At 41.5% G+C, this 18,719-nt stretch overlaps 3 protein-coding genes across 6 annotated transcripts; 1 reads left to right on the top strand and 2 right to left on the bottom strand.

The window, feature by feature from the left end:
• Positions 1-24: 24 nt before the first annotated feature.
• LOC121909302 (sentrin-specific protease 5-like) lies at positions 25-6,473 on the bottom strand. Of its 2 annotated transcripts, none has more exons than XM_042429786.1 (10): positions 6,288-6,473; positions 3,427-4,597; positions 3,198-3,303; positions 2,586-2,733; positions 2,410-2,457; positions 1,655-1,732; positions 1,343-1,480; positions 1,120-1,203; positions 894-944; positions 25-779 (listed from the first exon to the last, which is right to left on the bottom strand). In XM_042429786.1, the coding sequence occupies exons 2-10, from the start codon at positions 4,244-4,246 to the stop codon at positions 663-665; spliced, it is 1,590 nt and encodes a 529-aa protein (XP_042285720.1). In that variant the 5' UTR covers positions 4,247-4,597; positions 6,288-6,473; the 3' UTR covers positions 25-662. The 2 variants fall into 2 exon arrangements, with proteins under 2 accessions (XP_042285720.1, XP_042285719.1); XM_042429785.1 differs by having other exon boundaries at positions 3,427-4,600.
• LOC121909303 (alpha-2-HS-glycoprotein-like) lies at positions 6,025-11,063 on the top strand. 2 transcript variants are annotated; one of them, XM_042429788.1, is made up of 9 exons: positions 6,025-6,075; positions 7,917-8,105; positions 8,510-8,709; positions 9,156-9,266; positions 9,421-9,502; positions 9,629-9,783; positions 9,888-9,983; positions 10,212-10,283; positions 10,396-11,063. In XM_042429788.1, exons 3-9 carry the CDS (start codon positions 8,512-8,514, stop codon positions 10,837-10,839), a joined length of 1,158 nt encoding a protein of 385 aa, XP_042285722.1. In that variant the 5' UTR covers positions 6,025-6,075; positions 7,917-8,105; positions 8,510-8,511; the 3' UTR covers positions 10,840-11,063. The 2 variants fall into 2 exon arrangements, with proteins under 2 accessions (XP_042285722.1, XP_042285721.1); XM_042429787.1 differs by having other exon boundaries at positions 6,045-6,075; positions 7,878-8,105.
• A 937-nt stretch (positions 11,064-12,000) lies between these two features.
• LOC121909143 (titin-like) lies at positions 12,001-18,717 on the bottom strand. Of its 2 annotated transcripts, none has more exons than XM_042429563.1 (7): positions 18,343-18,717; positions 17,987-18,163; positions 17,739-17,860; positions 17,496-17,661; positions 16,619-16,734; positions 12,179-16,540; positions 12,001-12,088 (listed from the first exon to the last, which is right to left on the bottom strand). In XM_042429563.1, the coding sequence occupies exons 1-7, from the start codon at positions 18,608-18,610 to the stop codon at positions 12,083-12,085; spliced, it is 5,217 nt and encodes a 1,738-aa protein (XP_042285497.1). In that variant the 5' UTR covers positions 18,611-18,717; the 3' UTR covers positions 12,001-12,082. The 2 variants fall into 2 exon arrangements, with proteins under 2 accessions (XP_042285497.1, XP_042285496.1); XM_042429562.1 differs by having other exon boundaries at positions 12,172-16,540.
• Between the last annotated feature and the right edge of the window lie 2 nt (positions 18,718-18,719).

The raw sequence follows: 18,719 nt of genomic DNA on the forward strand, positions 1-18,719 counted from the left end.
TAAAATAAACTTTGTTGCAAACTGTCTGCTTTTATTTAAACCTTTTTGTACATATTTCTATTGAGCAACAAATAAAAACAATAGTTTGGACAACTTAACTTTCTTCACAAACAAAATACACACAGCATCTATTCCATCATCTGGTGCTAACGGATGAACTACAACGCAAAAACATCCCAAACCACAAGGGGATAATGCAATTAGACTTAAAAAATGTGCAAATAAGGTGTATAAATATCTCTACAGAAAATAAGTTACACCTAACCACAGAAACAAATGATGAAAGATTAGATCCATTTCAACAGACAGTTCTTTAGAGAGTTATAATCTATAAGATCAGTCCATTTAATAAGGCTCTGTCGTTGCACCGTTTCCTTCAGTAGATGTTTGAACTGTTACATGAACAATACAATTTTTCTCTTAAATAACATGCCTGATTAAATACAGATAATATAAATACAGTGATCGTATAAAGATTAGGATTTAGCATGAACAGTGCATCTGCTACAAGACTGACTGGGATCATCCATATGCACTCACAGTGCTACAGAACAGCAATGGAGCCTTAAACAGACAAGTGTTGAATGATGATTTCATACCCTAATGGGAAGCAGCACATATTATCAGCAATACATATTGTACATGTAACTGCAAGATACTCCTCAGCCCTGTTCATGGAGTTTACAATCACAGAGCTCCTTGTAGATCCTCTTACGTATCTTTGGTATGTCTTTCTGTGAAAACTGGAGTGGTTGTGCCAGGGCAAGGCATCTGGAATACTGAGAGAGAGGGCAGAAGGGAGTGATGATGTAATATATGAATGGATGAAAACAAATCAGACACAATAATGATTGGAGTCGGGCATACTAAGATGAAAAAAAGAATTCTGGTACCTCCAAGACAAAAACTCCACAGTCATTTTCATTGGTCTGTTGTGGGATTTTCTGTGAAGAACAGCAGGGGGAGACAAGACATCATGTCAGTGAGTGTGTCAGCTGAAAGTGAGCAGCAGGTGACGTTTTTATCCCTGATATGGCCTCTGGCACATACATTTTGTTCCTTTTGTGCCACAAGCTTTTGTAGTCTGTTATTATGGGATATTACATCAATGAAACATACCTCATCGAACGACACTGTCCAACCATTTTCAAATGCTGTTTGCTGCTTCTCTTTTGCTTCTGTCATCAAGTATTTCAAGATGTTCTATTGAAACAAAAACATAAAGTAAACAGTTTTACAATGTCTTACATACATTGACTTATAACCACTTCAGGGGAAGCTAATTAAATATTTATTATGGATACTGGTGGAGTGACTGAAAATATAAAGAATATGTTATTACCCTTGCAACCTTCTGGAGCGCATTCCCTTGAGAGTCGTAAAGGCAGATCTTCTTTTTGACAATGTCAGCAGTCACCAGACACCAGTGAACCTCCAGGTGGATGGGCACCAAAAGCAGGCTCTTTGAAAACAAATCAACCTGCCCAAGAAGAGACCCAGGGTCGGGTTAAATCCACTCACAGCATTCTCTCTCAATTTCTAAAGTCACTCTCACCTTTTAAAAACTGATCATGTTAAAGTTATTTATTCTCTGTTTTTTTTCCAAATCTACACGACAACAGCAATCTATATTGCAAACCATCTTAGACCTAACCTGCTTTGTCCATCTCTTAACGCCATCATATCCTTTGGTCATGAGCTGCCGGTGGAAGAAGCTGTTGAGAAAATGGACCTGGGAGTGATAAAAACAGGGATAAAAATCAAACTACAATTATGAGACAACAGGTCTATGTGTGTCTTACATGTGTGCTTATTTGTTTAAAACCTATTCTAGTCAGATTATGAAAGTCAAACACATTGGGTCAGCTTTAAAACAAATAGACCTGGGCCAGCACTTGCAAAATTGTTATTGTCTTAAGGTTCTTCAAATACTCAAAAGATAGGACAATTCTCTGACTGTGACACAATCAATATCACAGGCAAGGAAGACAAGGAATAGTTCAACATTTTTGGGAAACATGTTTGTCATGTGGGTGATGACAAGTCTTCTGGAGATCCCTGCACCTGACAGTGAAATAGTCTCACACATAAGCCTCCATAAAACCACACATTGCCATTTTTACACTTCAGTTTTTGCATGGATTAAACAAACAATACAGGTGGTAGTAGCCGTCTCCCTGTTTCCAGTCTTAATGCTAAGCTAAGCATCAACTGCTGGTAGCTTCATATTTACCATGTAGGCATGAGAGTGATATCAATCTTCCCAAATTTTCCCAAAATGTCAAACTTTGCCTTCAATCAGTGACAATATTTGAAAAAGCCTGGCAATACGAACTTGACCCATCTGGAGGTTCAGGTATAATTAGAAAAGAAAAAACAGTTTGTCATCGACATAGCATTTAAGATTACCTTATGATGGGCAGATTCCATAATCAATTCGCCATACATGTTCATGACCTTCAGCAGAAACAAGAAATACATACCAGTTACATTCAGCATAAACATGCAGGGTTTTGTTCACCACATAAATCTTTCCAGTCAAAAATCTGCATGACAAACTGAAATGCTCTGTGTTAGATGGTAACCTGGTCGTTGAGCCAGTTCTGATCCGCCAGTGTCAACAAATCATCCAGTGTCAGAGTGTGTTTCTTGTAGACCACTTGGAAGGAGGGAATAGGTTTCTGAACCATGGCAGTTCGGTATTTGTTAACCTCTGATAGGGCGAGATTTTTCCTGCACGAGTAGAGAAATTTCAAATGACTGGTCTGGGAATAAAATCATTACAGACAACTCTGAATGTTCCAACCATAAACACAAAAGGAAAAGTTCTATCACACAATTAGAGATTCAAGAAAGAGGGATTAAAAAAGATTATTTACCTTTGGATATTTAATCTGAATGAAAAAGTAAGCTCGACAGAGTGTTCATGAGACCCCCCCCCCAAATTCTGACATTGGAAAGGCTTCAGATGTTAGAAAATCTGACATGCGGGGCACTCTGGTGGCCTAATGGTTTAGGCACAAAACATATAACTGTAACGTTCATGATTTGATTCCCAGCCGGGGGACCCTTGTTGACTACATTGACTCTCAAATAAAGGCAAAATGCCAAAAAAATTCTTAAAAAAAGAAATCTGACACGTACTTCGTCTGAAGCATACTGATGCCTTAACTTAGACATGAGGGCCAAACATTTACCTGTCATTGAAATCAGTGTTAAACTTCCTCTTCAGGTGTCTGAACACGTCACTCTTCTGTAGAGGGATGAAACTTCCGTATATTCTGTAGAAGTCATCGAGAAATTCTAGAGAGATTGAAAACATTGTGATTTGAAATAGCTGCAAAAAACCAGAAATGTAAACCAAAAGACAAGGAGAAAAGAGTATATATGTTTAAAAAAAAAAAAAAAAAAAAAAAAGATATATACCATGGATGTCTTTTGTCAGTGCTTTAAGGCCAGCATCAGTCTGAGGGGACACTGTCTTTTTGCTGGTGATTTTCTTATCAGGATCCCTGTTTGTAGCCTGGTCCTGAGAGATGGTAGTGTGTTGTCCTGCTGGGCCATTAATCTCAAGCATTTCAGCTGGTATCACTGTCCTTGGTTTCTTAAAATGAGTAATTACCCCACATGCATCACTGTCTGTGCTCCGCAGGGGTTTGACAGTATAAGAAAGTTCTGACAGGTCGCCTATTTTACCAAACTGTACACAGATTTCCGTTCTTTGAGACAGCGCCATTGCTGTTGGCGTGGTTTGACTGATGGCATCTGCAGCAACATCTGTGTCCGTAACCGGGTTCTGCAGCAGGTTTGAGGCGATGCATGTTTCTGACAGACTGACAGATTCACATGGTTTCACAAGGCAATTCTGTCTTCTAAGCACTGAATCTTCAGTATCACATCCCAGAGGTGATACAAGAACAGATGTTCTGACTTGTGAATGTTCTAGGTTTGGTGTACCGTAGGTTGGAAGTTTCCTTTTATTTTTCCGCGATTCTGTCTTTAAATTGAGGCAGGACCTGGAGCTGATGCCACTTGCTAGTTTCTTGCCTCTTACTATCCCAAAACGGCATTTCTCTCTCCACTTCCTCCACATCCAAAGCTGCAATTTACAATACAAGCGTCTCTTGGCTCGCCTAGAGAGATGAGAAACTCCCTTGACTGAAGACATGAATGCCTTCCTTCTCTTTAGGTATTTTGCTTTACTCCGGTAGCTCTGTGTTCGGTGCATTTGGGAGAAATTGACCATTGATTTGAGTAAACAATGGAGGGTCACATGAGAACATGGAGTTATGAGTATCCTTTCCGCTGCTGAATCAGCAGGTCTGAGTCAGACAGCTCGCATACAACAGTGCTGAATCTGGATTTGTTTGTGTCTTCTTTGTAACAGAGGGACTCTCAATTTCAAAGCCATGGTCCACTGTCTCTGTCTCCGGTTTAACTTTCTGTTGATGGGTCCGCTGCTACACACTGCTTCAGAGTAGACCTTGAGTGAAAAAGGTGAATACTAGTGTTGGATTTTCATACCCCACCTAGCTGTCCTTGTATTTGTTTCTGCTTCTGATGGCTTTCCCAGTAGAGTCATGCACAGTGTGAACATCTGCTGCAAAACAGAACAAATGCGTCATTACACACAGGGCTGAGGGAGAGTAATTATACACACATCACGTAGGTGCGAGGCTATTAGAAAGCAGTGTCAATGAACAAAGTAACGCTTACAGACTTACTCCAAGCCACAAAATTTAATCAGGGCAACTTTCAATCATGCTTGGATCTTCCTTTGTGAAAATGGAAAAACACACCTATATTTATACATCCATTCATACCAATAGGCTGACAAGCTCTATGTTGACAAGTGTGGTCAATCATTCAACCCGCCCACGGTGATAAACACCTAAAAGCAATTAACAATTCCATAGAGTACATCAAAAAAGAGCAGGAATAGCAGTGCCATACCTCAAAAAACAATTCTATGAAAAACATAAAAAATCAAAGACATCAGATTCATCATCACATGTATTAAAATCAACATCACATATGTTCAAAAACATACCACAATAAGCTAGAGGGAAGGGAAATTTTTGTGCAAGAAAACACCTCCTTTCTATAAAATATTAACTAAATCAAGTAACATCAAGAAAATTGACACTAACTCTCTCTTTGGAGCAGGAGGGTATTCACATCGCCTCTTCTTCTCAGATTAAACACACAGCTCCAACACATATTCATCTGACTTAAATTATAACTTTCACACACTTTGACCAATAAAGATGTTTTCCCCCCCTGATTTATAAGATTTTGATCAGCTTTCAATGTTATGCATGAACGTGACGGCTAAAGCCCAATTTTGAGATACTTGAGTGTTGCTTTATTTCCATTTTCCGCTGCTTCATACTTGTACTGTGACATTTCAGAGGAAAATATTGCACCTTTTACTCCACCATCTACAAATTGTTTGACAGCTGTAGATATTGGTTACTTTACAGATTTGACATATAAAACCTATGGTCAGTGTGTAACATTTAAACATGGTTACAAATTAAACTACCAAACACATATATTATGCAATTAAAATCTCAGATCTCAGTTGATCAGCAGCAACATGGAAAAGATGCAAACATGTTAACACATCAGGAATTATGATGATATAATATAATATACAATAACATAACATTGACAGGGGGAATCCTGCTGCATAGTACACACTTTTGATGCTTTAAGCACATTTTGTTGAGTACTTTTACTTCAGGAAGGATTTGACTGTTGGACTTTTGCTACTTTTACTTTAATGATCTGAATACTTTTTCCATTGCTGCCACTGAGTTGGATCACTGCAACTTGGGAGTGCATTTGCAGCTGCACAAAACATCTGTGATACAGATGTATTAGCAACAAGTATTTTCACAAAGAAATGCTTTAGTAAAATTCAACAGCTATAAGACCTAGTGTGTGTGTGTGTGTGTGTGTGTATGTGTGAGTGTGTGTGTGAGAGAGAGAGAGAGAGAGAGAGAGACAGAGAGAGAGAGAGAGAGAGTGAGAGAGAGTGTGAGTCTGGGCTTCCACACATGTCACAGTAAGGTAAGTTAACAAGCTGCTTGGCTACAATAAAGTTATTTGATTCTCTCCAGGCTGTTAGACTAGACATGGCTCATGGTTTTGTTCAGTTTTTTTTCTTCTCGACACGTGTTTCCAAGCAAAGAGCCTTGCTACATCAGTTAACATAGCTGCTACAACAACTGTGTGTAACAAATGGTGAGCTGCTAGCCATGACGTTAACCACTCTGCCTTACCGTTAGTCTCGCCTGGCACACTGAAACCTCGGCACGGGGTGAACTCTTGTTTGATAATGCTCAGAAAATTAACTACTAAACAATTCATTTCACGGCGTGTTTAGCTGTTTGACCCCTCAACCTGCACCGCGTTTGGTGTCATGAATACAAATCGTTGCACGTTGGTAGTCGCGTGTGGATTGCGTCACTCGCGCACCGACCAGTTAGAGTTTACTCAAATAAAATGGACAAAAAGAAGAATAAAAAACAAACCAAACGGTCATGCTTTATGGTAGTGATATCTTAATTCATTTTGAAATTAACCCAAGGACAACAATGTTAGCGTTTTAATCCAACTATTTATAATTTTTGGTAAATTTAATCTATAGAAAATTAAATGGACCAATAGAAAACCAAACGTTACCTTATTTCTAATTGATATTAACCTCTATTACAATTCTGTGGTCAAGCTGAAAAATAGAAAAGCGACAAAGACCCAAACAACATTTGAAACACATAAAATTATCGACTAATGTTAGTTACTTAATTATCGATCTGTGCCCCTTTATGTATTTATTTATTTATCCTCCTATTGTTTTGCTTTTATTGAATGTAAAGCTTCTTGCACAGTCCCTTTATCGAATGTTTTTTTATTTTATTTTTTATGTCATAACTGAATTCCCTGGCACTTTGTTTCCTCTTTTCATTCTTAAAACTTGCTTATATGTTACTGTTGTTTGAGTTTGAATGTTGTCAATACATTTGAGAAATAAATAAATAAATAAAATGGACAACATGAATGTTTTTTTCTGCTGGAATAATAATTTACACTTTTTACAGAGGGAAACTAAAGTTAACAACTAATAAAACAAGACATTAAAAGATGTTGACGTTTATTAAAAGTCTATACTGTGTTGAAATGTTCAATTACAATATCATATATCACAATACAATTGAAAACGAAAGATACACCCCATTGCTGAGAATTAAGCAATAACATTTATTTTTGTTCTCTCTCAAAAATCATTCTCACTGCCATTATAGACAGCAGCTACATGCATTCAATCCAAAGGCCAACACAAACATAACTGACTTAACTATATAGATAATTCAATTATATTTGTTACCTTCTGATGTAACATACATGTATTCTTTTACATATTCCTATTTTAAATGTTCACTTTACTTGGTAATTTTTAATAATATTGTCTCATATGGTCTCATTCTAGTTAACAAATCTTACATTGTTTTGAAATCTTAGCACTCCACTACTGATGCATTACCAAACCACACAACACTACACCAGTACATGTGGCCTAAAATCTACCTGTCATTAAAATCAGTGTTAAACCACCACTTAAGGTGTCTCAATAGGTCACTCAAAGTATTCTATATGCGCTTTAAATGCAGATGAAACAGCTATATATTCTGTAGAAGTCATAAAGGAATTCTAGTGAGATTGGCAACACTGTGATCTCAAATAGCTGTGGAAATAAATAAAATATAGATGTCTTTTGTCTGTGGTTTATGGCTGAAATCAGGATGGTGCTGAATTTGAGACGACACTGCCCTTTTTACTCATCATTCTTTCATCACTATCTCTGTTTGTAGCTTGGTCCTGACCTGGACTGACACCAGTGTATTTTGCAGATCCGCGGCAGAGCAAATATGTGGGCACCATCAATGAGTGTCCCTGTCCCTAACTACGCTCCCCAGTTGGCAAACATCCTTTTTGCTGAAGTGTCATTGAGCAAATCTCTGAATTCCTGCTGACGGTGGTGCCCTGCTCTATGCTGACCTATCCTCTGACCTCTGTGGAGAGACAGCTGGTTATCCAGTGTGGGTATATGAACATGGAACCCTTCACACATTTTGTATGATATTTAAATGCTAGAAACATTCATGCCAGATATGGTCATAGCTATCAAATACAAATCACACATAGTAGAGATGTTTCTAGCTTCATTGATCTTGCCATATCTCACAGTGAATGTTTTAAACTGGAGTCCATTCATCCCACGCCAGACTTTGTCAGCTTACATTTGTTTTGGCAGAAATCCTAAAACAGTGTACGACCCACATGTGACGCAGGAGTCACAAGGGATGACCACAGTGTTTAACTTGGCTGTTTTCCTGTTTAAAGTACAAGATATATACACCACAGGCTGCATGTGCTCTTCCTGTCCTTCATTGTCATATCTGCTCAACTACTCTGATTCCTCTTACGCGTTTATCTCTCACAGAAATGAATCCCCTGGGCATCACTGTGGTTCTGGGACTACTGGTGGGGGCATGGACTCAGGTTGTTACGCTACGGCCTCAGTGCGACTCCCTTGAGGCAGAGGAGGCCGCTCTGGTGGCTCAGGATTACCTCAATGCCCAGCACACTCATGGCTACAAGTATGCACTGAACAGGATCGAGGACATCAAGATCCACCCTGGGGTGAGTCAGCGAGTGTAGAGGTTGTGTAGTGAGAAACATGGCAAACACATTTATACAGATTATTACTGTTTTTCAACTTTGAACATAAAATGCAGAATATAGCAAAATACAGTAATGTATTACATGTATTTCCTCTTGACCACTGGATAAAAGGGTCACATAATTTGGCAGAAGAACTATGATATGAATGTGTGACTTTGTATTGAGATGATGTAGACACATTGTGTTACTTGTCAGCACCCCAATTAAGACATAATACATCTAACATTTGAACTACACTCTATTTCCCAGTGTTATTAGACACTAGGTATGCATCTTCATTCAGGCAAATATGACACCATTGACATGATATATGTATATACAAGGTACAGCAGATTTCTGTCAAATATGTGTCTGATACAGTAGATTTAAAAAAAATAAAAGCAATGTTTTGTCTCACCCCTTAGCCTGGTGGAGATGACATATATGTCATGGAAATCAACCTGCTGGAGACAGACTGTCACGTGTTGGACCCTACACCTGTTGCCAACTGCACAGTCAGGTCCAAATTTTTGACGGTGAGACTGCATGCTTCGTACACAGAAGCTCTCATACTTGAGCTGCAGGAATTCAACCAAATGTAAAGATAATGACAAGTTTAGGATAATAATACTGAAAAATGTCATCAAATACTTTTTGTGCTATTTGTATTGATTCCTTGTCTCAAATCAGGCTGTAGAAGGAGACTGTGATGTGGTGCTGAAGAGGGTTGGAGGAGCTCTGACTGTCACAGCATTCAAGTGCAAAACAGAGGGTAAAACTTAAAGATCATACTCTTAACTATATGAACACAGACATACACACATACTTACACAATACGCCCCACATGTGTAACCCTCCAGACAAAAACCTACACTTTCTTCTCTTTGATGACATATAGAATCAACAGAGGACATTTGTCCAGGCTGTTCATTCCTCCTTCCCCTGAATGACACCCTTGCGCTGGACTTTGTCCATGTTTCTCTGGCAACCTTCAACAACATTACAGACAATGTAACATACACTGTTCTTGAGATTGGAAGGATGTCATCACGGGTGGGCTCAAGCATAAATTTTCAAAATTTCTTACAATTTTAATGCACCTGCACGTTTTTCTTTGTGCCTGTCAACACATTATTGTTCTCAATAACTTGTTTCAGTTTGCGGTTGGTGGACCAGTCTATTCAGTAGAATATGTTGTCGTTGAGGCTAATTGCACCGATGATGCTTGTGTGCCCCTGAATGATACCATGGCTGTAAGTACACAAAGCACTGGTTTAGTTTTCCACAAGAAAAACAACATTTTAAAACAAAGTTTTTGAAGGAGTAGTTCTTTGAATAATTGATTATGTACATTTTAACCCTGCTCACAAGCTTATCCAAGAGGATAGGGAAATAATAAATCTGGTCACCAAATGCCCCTTGCAACAGTTAAAATTTGACAAAACTTTGGAAAAAAATCATGTCTTTGCTTTCTCTATCAGGAACATGGTATTTGTACTGCTACCGGCCAGAGCACTGCTCCTCAAGTCGACTGCAAGATGTTTCCCACTCTGGTAAAACATATTCACTTGTCCAAATATGACCAACAATGAGTATTTACTTTACCATACTACATTTATATAGATGTTTTTTTCTAAGCCTCTGTTGATGCATTCATCTTTTCAGATACCTGTTGTAGATGCCAACAGTACTGCAGCTCCTGCCTTGCCACCAACAGTCCACATACATGCTGGCAGCCTGTCACGCAAGCACGGTCTGAGACACCACCAACTCACTACTCTCCATGACCCTCTGCTAAGCGGATTTTTGTCTGCGGAGTCAGCAGAGTCAGCTGAAGTGGTACCTGTGGTCCCTGCAGTAGTTGATGCCGCTGCAGCTGCTCCACCAGCTGCTGATCCAGCTGCACCTGCAGCTGATCCTGCACCAGCTGCAGACCCTGCTCCAGCTGCTGACAGTGGATCTAAGTCTGAGAATAGTATGGAGCCTACTATTAAATTTAAGAGAGATGTACCTGCCTCACCCGCCTCTGTGATTTTTGGTGCCCCTGTGGTTCAAACAGACCCCATTGTTCTCGTGCCAACTTGCCCAGGAAGGATCAGATTCTTCTAAGATTTCAGATCCCTTCCATGGCACACAGACTCTCTATCCTGGCCTCTTTCAGAAACACTGGCACTAGTGTAACTAGTAACTGTCATTCATAAAAGAATATGTCTTGTGGTAGGTGGATGTAACACCAATACAGCTGGCCTGCTATGAAGGAATAGTCTGTTAACTGAAATCAAATCACCAAATCACACGAGCATTATGTATTGCATAACTGTTGAAACCTCTGTAAAATGAATAAAGATTTGCATTTAATGCTACTTAATATCTCATCTCAATCTCTCATCTCTTTTGTTTAGTATCACACGTTATGTTTTTAAAAATGCATGATACTAATACTCTATATGGAAAACTGAATGAAAACACTGGTACCAAAAATGCATCTCCAAGGGTGATTGCAAAACAGAGCTGTTTGCTGATTGTGTTGACTCATGCCAATGACACTCCTATGAACCCATTGGCATTTCCACTAACAGCAAAAAAAATAAAACAATCCATAACCTAAATCATGTCAAAATCAAACCTGTATGACTCCATGTGTAAGACTGTTCAATATTTTAAATGTGTGTTTACACAGATTCTTTAACAGCCAAAGTTCAAGTCTTTTGAAGGGCAGTTCAGTTACATGAATTAAGTCATTAAAAATTTCCATTTTATGATCAAAATGTTAAAATGAGGAAAAAGCCTTTACCTTACAACATCTCTTAACAGTTAACCTGTAACAACACAGCTAAGAGTAAGAAAAAGTAAGAAGTGACTGTACTAACACTGTGGGTTATTGAAACATCAAGAAAAGCTTTATAAACAAGATTTTAGGGTTGCACTTTCTGAGGCCACAGTTGATAAAAGGTTAAATTCTAGTAAGTGTATTTACATGAATGGGTCAATGTTCAGGGAGCACCAGTTCATGGTGAGGCGAAATAAACCAGACAAATAAGTACAAGGGCAATGCACTTTTTTTCCTCCTCTTTTAAATCAAAAGTATATAATGCTAAAAAAGGTACAGAGTAAACCTATACTTTGAAACTAGTCAAAGAAAGAAAAAATGAAGTCCTTGACTGCCCATGCCAAAAGACATGACTTCTGTAACATTCTGCTCTTACACTCCCACACTTTGAAACACCAACTCCTATGGTCATTTAAAATAAAACCACACACAGCACAAGCTCAGGTAGTCTAAACTGTTTATTCATATTGAAGGCAACTCATTTCTGCTTCTGATTTCCACCTTCTCTCTGGATGGGTTGGTTCAGCCCTGCAAGAAACAAGTATATTAGTATGAATGATTAGGTTTATACAGAAAAAAACAAGCAAACAAAACAAAAAACATTAACATACCATTTACCTGGTGGTCAGCTGCAGAGCTCCATTGTTGAAATGCCTTTCTAGGAACATGTGGTGGAGTCCTGCGGCTGGAGCCTAGGGGTGCAATGGGCTTCCAGGAGTCTTTGAAAGAGTCTAGGAATTTAGGTTTTTTTTGTGTTGCACTGAAAGAGAGGTCCTGAGGCAAAGGCACTGAATGAACTCCATCCAAAGCTGTGAAAAATGGCAAACCTGATCTATCACCAGGCCTTGGCATGTAGTTGACATTACCAGGTAAGGGATTAGTCATTCCTTTGTCCAACCATTTAAGGTTTTGGGGTTTCCCTTGTTGTAGGCTTAAACCCTGAGGATGTTGGGCTTCACTATTGTGATGCGTTGCAAAGTTTTGTGCTAGGACATTTGTGTCACGAACCAGATCCCTAAAAGGCTGCGGAGATTTAGCAAAACCATTAGGCTCTCTACCTGGTGGACCATGCTGTAGGAGAACATAACTCTTTGGCTCAGAATAGGAGTGCACAGTCTGTTCATGTTTAGAAGAATTCTTTGAGCCACTCACTGATGGCGGTGGTTGTAAAGAGTTGTTAGGGAACAATGACTTGTTATGAGTAGGTGCTTGAGCATCTTGAAGCATGTAGTAAGGGAACAAACGAGGATCAAGTTCACTTTGAGCCTTATGATGTGCTGGTGATTTAGATTCACTGGGTTTTTTGTTAGATGGCTGCACTTCCTTGACTGTAGGTTTATTTTGATTCTTTGTATATTGCCGTTGTAGATATTGGGCAACATAAGATGACAGTTGGCCATTTTGCTGCTTTGGAGGCTGTACATTATATAATTCATATTGCACCACTGGATTTACCGGGTCATTAACTGAAGTCTGAGGTGTAGAGGGCACATTAGAGAGAGTTTGTGATTGGCTTTGTGGTAAATTTTGCCAGTCACCATTTTGTGGTAGATATCGCCAATCAGAATTGGGTACAAAATAAGGGTAAATTGGTAGTGCAGGATGTGTTGGCTTGGTTGGATTACTCCCAGGTAGTGCAGCAGGGTTGCCATCTGGTGGCTGGAGATGGGGCTGCTTTCTATTTTCAGATGGAAGGGACTGAGGTGAAATAGGTGCAGAGGTGATCTCAGCTTCAATTTGTGTTTCTCCATTTGGTTTTTGAGGAAGAGGAGCAGAACTTAAGCCATTGCCAAATACATAATATGACATTGGAGAAAGGAATGGAAGTCCTGTATATATTGGAGGTGTATCTTTACTGCCAAGTCCAGCAGGGACAATATGATGGAGATGTTGATGAAAAGCAATTTGTGGACAACAATTAGAAAATCCAGATGGGCAAACCTGGGGGCAATAAACCGGTGGCATATTTGGAGTGCCCGGTTGAGGACCTTGTGGGACTATAACATTACTAGGTTGTTGAATGGTGGACTCCGGGGTTTTTTGATCACTGGCTGGAGTGATCCATTGTGGTTGCTGGGCAGAGGAAGTTGGGGGTAATGTTACAGGCTGTCCTTTAGGAGTTTCAGTTGCTGGGGACTCTGTAAAAGAGGTGGGCTTTGAAGCTAGTTGATTTTCAGGCACTGGCACAGGGTAGAATGGATAGGGGTACAATGGCTGGTGCACTTGACCCTGAGGGACTTCAGGCTGTGGTGGTTTTGGAGGCTCTGGAGCAGCAGTAGGCTTTGTAGCTGGTTGATTTTCAGGCACTGGCACAGGGTAGAAGGGATAGGGGTACGATGGCTGGTGCACTTGACCCTGAGGGGCTTCAGGCTGTGGTGGTTTTGGAGGCTCTGGAGCAGCAGTGGGCTTTGTAGCTGGTTGATTTTCAGGCTCTGGCACAGGGTAGAAGGGATAGGGGTACGATGTCTGGTGCACTTGACCCTGAGGGGCTTCAGGCTGTGGTGGTTTTGGAGGCTCTGGAGCAGCAGTGGGCTTTGTAGCTGGTTGATTTTCAGGCACTGGCACAGGGTAGAAGGGATAGGGGTACAATGGCTGGTGCACTTGACCCTGAGGGGCTTCAGGCTGTGGTGGTTTTGGAGGCTCTGGAGCAGCAGTGGGCTTTGAAGCTGGTTGATTTTCAGGCACTGGCACAGGGTAGAAGGGATAGGGGTACGATGTCTGGTGCACTTGACCCTGAGGGGCTTCAGGCTGTGGTGGTTTTGGAGGCTCTGGAGCAGCAGTGGGCTTTGTAGCTGGTTGATTTTCAGGCACTGGCACAGGGTAGAAGGGATAGGGGTAAGATGTCTGGTGCACTTGACCCTGAGGGGCTTCAGGCTGTGGTGGTTTTGGAGGCTCTGGAGCAGCAGTGGGCTTTGTAGCTGGTTGATTTTCAGGCTCTGGCACAGGGTAGAAGGGATAGGGGTACGATGTCTGGTGCACTTGACCCTGAGGGGCTTCAGGCTGTGGTGGTTTTGGAGGCTCTGGAGCAGCAGTGGGCTTTGTAGCTGGTTGATTTTCAGGCACTGGCACAGGGTAGAAGGGATAGGGGTACAATGGCTGGTGCACTTGACCCTGAGGGGCTTCAGGCTGTGGTGGTTTTGGAGGCTCTGGAGCAGCAGTGGGCTTTGAAGCTGGTTGATTTTCAGGCACTGGCACAGGGTAGAAGGGATAGGGGTACGATGTCTGGTGCACTTGACCCTGAGGGGCTTCAGGCTGTGGTGGTTTTGGAGGCTCTGGAGCAGCAGCAGGCTTTGTAGCTGGTTGATTTTCAGGCACTGGCACAGGGTAGAAGGGATAGGGGTACAATGGCTGGTGCACTTGACCCTGAGGGGCTTCAGGCTGTGGTGGTTTTGGAGGCTCTGGAGCAGCAGTGGGCTTTGAAGCTGGTTGATTTTCAGGCACTGGCACAGGGTAGAAGGGATAGGGGTACGATGTCTGGTGCACTTGACCCTGAGGGGCTTCAGGCTGTGGTGGTTTTGGAGGCTCTGGAGCAGCAGCAGGCTTTGTAGCTGGTTGATTTTCAGGCACTGGCACAGGGTAGAAGGGATAGGGGTACAATGGCTGGTGCACTTGACCCTGAGGGGCTTCAGGCTGTGGTGGTTTTGGAGGCTCTGGAGCAGCAGTGGGCTTTGTAGCTGGTTGATTTTCAGGCACTGGCACAGGGTAGAAGGGATAGGGGTACAATGGCTGGTGCACTTGACCCTGAGGGGCTTCAGGCTGTGGTGGTTTTGGAGGCTCTGGAGCAGCAGTGGGCTTTGAAGCTGGTTGATTTTCAGGCACTGGCACAGGGTAGAAGGGATAGGGGTACGATGTCTGGTGCACTTGACCCTGAGGGGCTTCAGGCTGTGGTGGTTTTGGAGGCTCTGGAGCAGCAGTGGGCTTTGTAGCTGGTTGATTTTCAGGCACTGGCACAGGGTAGAAGGGATAGGGGTACAATGGCTGGTGCACTTGACCCTGAGGGTCTTCAGGCTGTGGTGGTTTTGGAGGCTCTGGAGCAGTAGTGGGCTTTGTAGCAGGTTGATTTTCAGGCACTGGCACAGGGTAGAGGGGATAGGGGTACGATGTCTGGTGCACTTGACCCTGAGGGGCTTCAGACTGGCTTGCAGGTGGTTCTACAGGTTTCTGGGTAGGCCCAGATGGGGGGTTAGACGGATATGGGAGGAAATGCTTAGTTACTGGTGGCTGTGTTGGGGGATTGTCAGGCTTAGCAGGTTGAGGATAAAATGGTAAAGGGTAGAAAGGTTGCTTTCTTTGGCCTTGAGTAGTTTGGGTAACTGGAGGAGATGTAGGTGTAGGTTTCAGTTCAGTCCTGTGTGCAGGAGCAACATCAGGGTTTGGCATAACGTAGAATGGATAAGGGTAAAAAGGTTGTTCCACTTGGCTATTAGGTGGTTGGGTGGCTCGAGGCAGCACAGGAGTTTCTTTAACAGGCACCTCAGGCTTGGCTGGCCAGGGGTAAAACGGTAAAGAAATTAATTGGGGCACTTGTCCCTCAGGAGTCACCGGCAGCTTTGCAGGGATTGTTTGTTGTGACTCCTTTTTCTTTGTTACAGGAGTGGGGTTTGGCTGTACAGTGGGTCTATTTTCTGGATTTGCAGGCTGGGGGTAAAAGAAATTGGGGTAAAAGTAAGGTAACTGAGGCTGAACAACATCTTTTGGCCCCTGATTTTGTTTCTGGTTAGGAACCTCTGGATTCTGAGGAATGCCTGGGACCTGGGGAACTACAGTTTGCACCGGATTTTTCAGGGTTTGATCAGGAGCACGAGTTGAAGGCAAGTTATGTGATTGGTTAGAGGGATACACCCCTTTGCCTGGTATTTCAGTTTGCTGTTGTGGGCCCTTTATTGGGCTTTTTGTGGGTCCAGGTTGAGCTGGTGACAATGCTGGGCAGGAAATCTTGGTTTCTCCATCTCCAGCCAGTTCAATGGTGTACATTCCATCCTGGGACACAAAATGTCAATGTTTAACTAAACATTTAAAAAGGGGATATCATAATTATGAAGAAATGTGTGCCTTTACCTTTTTCTCCACACAGGGTGCATAGCGAACCGAGATGACCACACCTTCAGGATGGACAACTACACTGAAGCCACATCTGGGCGATTCCCTCATCAGTGGCTCCCAGCTGCCATACACTATGCAGTAATACATTACTGTCAAGCACACTTTCAAAAATAGTGATCAAGTCTTCCTGTCTCAAAATGAATTAGATGCCAAAAAGTAAGCCACTGAAGGGAGGGGGGGGGGGGGGGGAAGCATTGTCTAATTTAAATAGGCCTCATTTGACATATCTTGTAATAGATTGCACAATGAATATCCATCCTCCTAAGCATTTCCCATTAATGTGTAATTTCAGTGCTACTGTTAAAACACACATTAGAGGCCTATCAGACCGTTTTTATATGAAAGCAGCTTACCAGTAGGTAAAAGCATCTACAAATTCAAGTTTAGTCACACCACTTATGGCTAAGAAAATGATTAAATTTAAATTGAAAAATCATGGCCCATTCTTATGATTCAGAAATAAAAGTTTAACAAAAAAGACTGAAAAATAGAATATGCTCAAATACAGCTTTCATTGCCTTGTGTTAGAGTTGTGACAGCTATGATATTTCATAAAGCAACCCAATACTGTCACAGTTTCAAACAGTCCTTTCTCATTGCAGACATAGCAAGATAAGCACAGGTGTCACTAATGATGGCTCTGTTTCATTTTGGTGTGCCAGTAAGCCAGCATAGACAATACAAGGGTCCCAACACCTCAATGGATGCAGCCATTATTTGTGATTAGCTACACCAGCATTTGACAGTCAAAATGTAAGCATCATCCAAGCTTTTATTAAGTGTTGGTTTATTTTAATAGAATACTGGAATATTGAGAAAATACAAAACTTACATTTTACTTTAATCTTATCTACAGATGTGGCCCATTCCATTTTCACAACCATGCCCTCTGCATGGCAGGTAACCATTGGAGGGTTAGGCGAAGACTGTCTCATCAAAGGGCATGACATCCTCACTGGTAATCCGCACCAACGCAATGGGAGTACATAACTGTCTTCCTGAAACCAGCAAGAATTTTGAACACAGTCAACATTACAATACATGTGTGCATCACTTTCAGACCAGAGAATCATACCTCAAGTGTGACAAAGCAACCATCATAAGGTGCAACTAAGACCATATCTCTCCGTGTTGATCCGATGGTGTAACCACAGCTTGATGGCAACTTGGACAGAGGCAAGGGAGACAGGTGACTTCCTGAGAGATTAAAATTCAACATAACAGTTGAGAATTCACATTAAAACTAATCTGCGAATACTTCAAGTACTGTTTATAGTAGAAAAGTTGTGAGGGTTGAGTCCATATAAAAAAAAAAGAACTCACCCCTGTCTACAAGAAACAGAGATCCAGAAGTGGAAGCAGCATCTTGGACTTTAAGTTTCATGGAGTCTCCTGTACATTCAACCTTTGGTTCCATTTTCAGCAGCCGTTCCACTGCAGAGTTATCAGCCTTTGAAGAGCCATCACCCTGTCCTTTAGGTTGCCTGGACATCTCCCAGCCTTCAATAATAAGACTGTATTATTATATAAATTCAGAGAACACCATTTTAACATTGATGCACACAGATCAATACAGTGCATGCATGGGACTAAATGTGTCATCAGCACTGTGGTAGAAATGATTAATAACTTCAGTGTATTTTGTATCAAATTATAATCAGCACTTAAATTTTACATACCCATGTCTGCTTGGTAACCTGAATTTACATCCATGTAGTTCTTTGTGGCTTTGGTTCCTTTGAGTTTAGCATGTCGCAGAGGATCTTGCCCAATTAAGAGTCTTCCATGGTGTAGATCAATGTCTTGACTTTGACTAAGTGTCGAGTTTTCTCTCCATTTAACTGTCTTAAGCCTTGTCAATTTTGTGCAACAGCAAAACGAACTAGCGACCACAAAAAGTCCTAAACATAGTAAAATCTTGGAACCCCCGCTCTCTCTACACGCCATTAGAACAAAGAAACACTGCACACGGGAAGATTTCCTCAGCAGTGTGCCGAAAACGCCGAAATCTCCTCTCCTCCGCAGATAGTTCCTATTGGCAGCACGCGGGTCCTAA

This window comes from Thunnus maccoyii, chromosome 12, assembly GCF_910596095.1.
Source record: "Thunnus maccoyii chromosome 12, fThuMac1.1, whole genome shotgun sequence".
Lineage (NCBI taxonomy): Eukaryota > Metazoa > Chordata > Actinopteri > Scombriformes > Scombridae > Thunnus > Thunnus maccoyii.

Excerpts from the sequence above, each read along its gene's own strand:
- LOC121909302 (XM_042429786.1), bottom strand. The coding sequence starts at position 4,246 with ATGGTCAATTTCTCCCAAATGCACCGAACACAGAGCTACCGGAGTAAA. Across the intron at positions 3,304-3,426 it reads ACTGACAAAAGACATCCATG|AATTTCTCGATGACTTCTAC; the intron begins GTATATATCTTT and ends CAATCTCTCTAG. Across the intron at positions 1,733-2,409 it reads TGGAATCTGCCCATCATAAG|GTCCATTTTCTCAACAGCTT; the intron begins GTAATCTTAAAT and ends TATCACTCCCAG.
- LOC121909303 (XM_042429788.1), top strand. The coding sequence starts at position 8,512 with ATGAATCCCCTGGGCATCACTGTGGTTCTGGGACTACTGGTGGGGGCA. Across the intron at positions 8,710-9,155 it reads ACATCAAGATCCACCCTGGG|CCTGGTGGAGATGACATATA; the intron begins GTGAGTCAGCGA and ends CTCACCCCTTAG. Across the intron at positions 10,284-10,395 it reads GCAAGATGTTTCCCACTCTG|ATACCTGTTGTAGATGCCAA; the intron begins GTAAAACATATT and ends TCATCTTTTCAG.
- LOC121909143 (XM_042429562.1), bottom strand. The coding sequence starts at position 18,610 with ATGGCGTGTAGAGAGAGCGGGGGTTCCAAGATTTTACTATGTTTAGGA. Across the intron at positions 18,164-18,342 it reads AGGTTACCAAGCAGACATGG|GCTGGGAGATGTCCAGGCAA; the intron begins GTATGTAAAATT and ends TTATTATTGAAG. Across the intron at positions 17,662-17,738 it reads GTTGCTTTGTCACACTTGAG|GAAGACAGTTATGTACTCCC; the intron begins GTATGATTCTCT and ends TGCTGGTTTCAG.